Source organism: Poecilia latipinna, unplaced genomic scaffold (assembly GCF_001443285.1).
Source record: "Poecilia latipinna isolate Pla-1442-1.1 unplaced genomic scaffold, P_latipinna-1.0 Scaffold3999, whole genome shotgun sequence".
Taxonomy (NCBI): Eukaryota; Metazoa; Chordata; class Actinopteri; order Cyprinodontiformes; family Poeciliidae; genus Poecilia; species Poecilia latipinna.
The window spans coordinates 54,683-59,274 of NW_015116615.1; the positions used below are offsets into that span (position 1 = coordinate 54,683).

The 4,592-nt window shown below is 51.8% G+C and overlaps 1 protein-coding gene across 1 annotated transcript in view; it reads left to right on the forward strand.

Moving 5' to 3' along the window:
* Window positions 1-3,610, forward strand: part of LOC106942039 (caskin-2-like) — a 27,586-nt gene extending 23,976 nt beyond the window's left edge. The window contains exons 5-8 of the mRNA XM_015025212.1: window positions 1,905-2,002; window positions 2,068-2,213; window positions 2,716-2,811; window positions 3,422-3,610. Coding sequence (XP_014880698.1) covers window positions 1,905-2,002; window positions 2,068-2,213; window positions 2,716-2,811; window positions 3,422-3,556 — 475 coding nt within the window. The 3' untranslated portion in view covers window positions 3,557-3,610. The remainder of the gene's footprint in view (window positions 1-1,904; window positions 2,003-2,067; window positions 2,214-2,715; window positions 2,812-3,421) is intronic.
* The last annotated feature ends 982 nt before the right edge of the window (window positions 3,611-4,592 follow it).

Sequence of the window (4,592 nt, forward strand, 5' to 3'; positions counted from 1 at the left end):
GCTGCTGCTCTGATCCTGCAAGACTAGACTCCTCCCCTTTCTGTTAACCCCTCCCGCCATGCTAGGCTCCTCCCCTTTCTGTTAACCCCTCCCGCCATGCTAGGCTCCTCCCCTTTCTGTTAGCTCATCCCATCATGCTGGGCTCCTCCCCTTTCTGTTAGCTCATCCCATCATGCTAGGCTCCTCCCCTTTCTGTTAGCTCCTCTCACCATGTTCTGCTGCGCCCCTCCCCTCCAGATGCACATGCATACTAGGGGGGCGTGGTTTCAGGAGCAAATCAGAGCTGTGGTTGTTGGTTGTGCAAGTCGCCCTGGTCGTCATAGAGACGATTTGTCTTTCCTAGCGTTTCTGTGACACATTCAGTGGGAACAATGAGGGATGGATGACTGTTTGAGTCCATGTGGTGGCTGCATGTTTGGACTGGTTTCCTTCATGTTTTACTAGTTTCCATAGAGTGCTGAGCTGGAACGGGTGAGTCTGCCAGCTGGGGGCAAAGGCCAGGCGGCGGAGCTCGTTAGGGAACCTCAGGGAGGCCCCGCCCCTTCAGTGTGAGCCTGAGATTGGTCAGAGGAAGGTTTCCAGTTCTGTGATTGGTGGAGGCCGGAGCAGGAATGTGACACAATCAGTTTGAATGTTGACTGAATGTCAGGGAGGTCTTCCTCCTCCTCTTCCTCAATGGCCAGCAGCAGTGAAAGCTGATCTGCTCTCAGTCCCATTAACGGGGTCAAACTGGGACCAGCTGCTTGTCTCTGGTTCATAAAGCTGCTGTTTTGTTTTTATGATGAATCTGATGATTTTGCATCAGATCTCAGATCGCTGCAGCTTCCTGCTTCAGCTCCGTCCAGCTTCCTGCTTCAGCTCCATCCAGCTTCCTGCTTCAGCTCCGTCCAGCTTCCTGCTTCTGCTGGATGCAGCTTCCTACTTCAGCTCCGTCCAGCTTCCTGCTTCAGCTTCGTCCAGCTTCCTGATTCAGCTCCATCCAGCTTCCTGCTTCAGCTCCATCCAGCTTCCTACTTCAGCTCCGTCCAGCTTCCTGCTTCAGCTCCGTCCAGCTTCCTGCTTCTGCTGGATGCAGCTTCCTGCTTCTGCTGGATGCAGCTTCCTGCTTCTGCTGGATGCAGCTTCCTGCTTCAGCTCCGTCCAGCTTCCTGCTTCAGCTTCGTCCAGCTTCCTGCTTCAGCTCAGCCATCAGAGCGTCGACGCTTCACCAAATCTCAACCTGAAACTCTGAGCTCCGTCCATTACTGCCGCTGCCGGCGGCGCTCTCTGGACATGAACGCATCACCGGCGTTTCACAAGAGAGAGACTCGTCCCCCCACCCCCGTCCTTTTATCCGGCTCTTTGCAGCCAGAACCGGCCTGCAGCCCGCAGGTCCGTTTCCTCTCAGTACGACCCGCTCAGCTGTGGGAGGACGGAGACATGCTGAGTCATCTCAGTTCTGTTAGACTTGGTTCTGAACCGGTTCTGGTCCATCACATCATCTTTATTTTATGCCTCTTTTTATTAATTTCTTACAACTTGGATTCATATTAATGTTTATTTAAAGACGTAATTTTCAATTTTTAAAAATAAAATATTTTTAATCAGAAATCTCATGACCCCTCCGCAGGATCTCCCGACCCTCTAGTGGTCGCCACCCCCATGTTGAAGACCTGTTTTAAGTAAAATCTGGTCACTTTCCCATGTTGTTGAGCTGGTATAAAAAACTGTTTTTAAATTAGTTGAAAATTGAATAAAAATGATATTTTTGTGGTAAAAAGTTAAAATGATTTTAGCTTTAAGCAAAACTTTTATCTTCGTGTTTCATCATGAACAACATTTATGGCTGAGAAAATGTCTGCTTCTCCCAGCTTTTAATGAACTGACCTTTGACCTGGGGTCTCTGTGTGACCTTTGACCTGCAGCTTCTCGGCGCTGCACCATGCTGCCCTCACCGGAACCACGGAGCTGCTGGCGGCGCTGCTGGAGGCTCAGGCCGCCGTCGACATTAAAGACACCAACGGTGAGGTTCTGCTGGGCCCGTTCCGGCAGTTCTGGTTCTGTTCTGATCGCATGCTATGGTTGCAGGAATGCGACCGCTGCATTACGCCGCCTGGCAGGGGAAGGCCCAGTCCGTCCTGACGCTGCTCCGATCCGGAGCGTCGGTCAACGGCGCCTCCATGGACGGACACATCCCGCTGCACCTGGCGGCCCAGTATGGGCACTACGAGGTGGTGAGTCCACAGAACCAGAACCCTGCATGTTCTCCTCTCCAGACCCGGGTGATGAGTTGGGTTCTGGTTTTGTTCAGACCTGGTTCTGGACCTTAGGTTCTGCTGTAGTGTTTTAATATTGTGATGGTTTCCATGACGACGCCCGCTGAGGTTTTGTCTTCCCATAATGACAGATGAGTTTCCTCTCTGCAGGGTTCTGGATCTGACCCGGTTCTGGTCCGCTGCAGGAACACATTTGAATATGGATTAATAATCCCAGAGATTCTGGTGATTCTGGCTGAATTACAGTGAACAGAAGTTCTGGTTCTGGTTCTGTTGGGCCGGTTTAATCCGCTCCTGAAGATCCTGACAGGAAAGCGACTCAGCAGGATTAGCTGATTCTTTCACAGAGAGCCAGAACCGGGTCAGAACCACAGGATCCTGCAGCAGCATCCCAGAACCAGGAGAACCTCTAGTGCCGGGTCACTGGCAGAACCTGATCTGATTCTGTTTGTGCTTTCAGTCGGAGATGCTGCTGCAGCATCAGTCCAACCCGTGTCTGCTCAACCGGGCCAAGAAGACTCCTCTGGACCTGGCTTGTGAGTTCGGACGGGCCAAGGTGAGCGAGCAGTTCTGGGAGGTCGGGTTCTGGGAGGTCGGGTTCTGGGAGCTATCCGCCTGAAATTAGCTCGTATTTGTAAACATGTCGGTTTAGTTTTGTTCTCCTCGGTAGGATGTATCACTTTAGGAATGTTCTGGAATATTAAGGTCACTTCTGGATTCCTGAACTGGCTGAACGATCCAGAAAAACCTGAACTATCCCGACTCACTTCCTGCTCCATGGTCTCAGCACCGCGTGTCTGCATCCAACATGGCATCCGACATAACATCCAACATCCAACATGGCATCCGACATCCACAAAAACATTACAGTTTATTCCTGACACTAGAAAACAGGTTGGACTTAATCAGAGGACCTGTCCCCCTGTCCTCCTGTCCTCTGTCCCCCTGTCATCCTGCCCTCTGTCCTCCTGTCCCCCTGTCCTCTGTCCTCCTGCCCTCTGTCCTCCTGTCCCCCTGTCCTCTGTCCTCCTGCCCTCTGTCCTCCTGTCCTCCTGTCCTCTGTCCGCCCGTCCCCCTGTCCTCCCGTCCTCCTGTCATCCTGCCCTCTGTCCGCCCGTCTCCCTGTCCTCCCGTCCACCTGTCCCCCTGTCCTCTGTCCCCTCCAGGTGGTCCAGCTGCTCCTGAGCAGCAACATGGTGGCGGCGTTGTTGGAGGATGAGAGGAAGGAGCCGACAGACTCCGCCTACACCACGCCGCTGCACCTGGCGGCTCGCAACGGACACAAAGACGTCATACGGTGAGGAAACCGGATCAGAACCAGAGTCCAGTCTCGGGTCCAGCAGAAATCAAATAAATACCAGCAGCAGGCATGAAGTGAAAATGTAGAAAGAAATGAAGAAACCGAGAGTCCAGTTCTGATGTCCCGGACTCAGATCCAGGAGGTTCTGGAACCTTCTCTGATCCAGAACCTCTACAGAAGTTTCTGGATCAGAACCGACTCTGGTTCAGCTTCAGTCGCAGTTTAAACTTTCAGATGAAAACCAGACACATCATGACGATCATCACAGTCAGACAGCAACTGCAACATTTTGGGTTTTTATCCTGAAAGAGCAGAAATGAATTCGGCTTCATGTTTCAGCCATATTTACCGTCACAGCGTAAATAAAACGTCGAGCTGCAGCTAATTGGTGACCGAAATATTACCAAGCTAAATGTTTAACTTCAAACTAATTATTTCGCTAGCTAGCTAAATATTTAAACTGTGACACTTCTGAAGGTGAAAATATTCCACTGGAATCGGCTGTAACGTTGGAAACGACATCCCATAATATGGATGTGAAGCGGATCAGCTGGTTGGAGGAAGACGATGCTGCAGGATGAAGGCTGACGGGTCACAGGCTGGACAGGTGCTCTCACCTGTTTCAGGTGCAGAGGACCTGGGTCTGGCAGGGCTGATCAGAAACCACATACACTGTTGGTTGCTATGGCAATGGCTGCTATGAGCTGCTGTGTCAGTAGGAAGTCAGTCTGTCTGCAGCCTGCAGGATTTCCTGGATCCACACCGAAGATCTGCAGTTTCTGAGTCTGGACTGGGCTCACTGGGTTTGTTCTGGGCTTTCTGCCCTGATATCCCTGCAGCCATGTGAATCCCACTGCAGCGGTTCTGTGACCCAGTTCCAGCTCCCCTTCCTGGCTGCCAGCCGGAGCTCTGGCTGTGAGGATGTGAAGATAACTGACAGCAGTGCCGAAGAACAAGAACAACAGTTCAACGTGACTGAAGCTGCTGCAGAATCGACACAACTGCAGCTAGAATGCAGTCCTGCTACAGGCTAATTG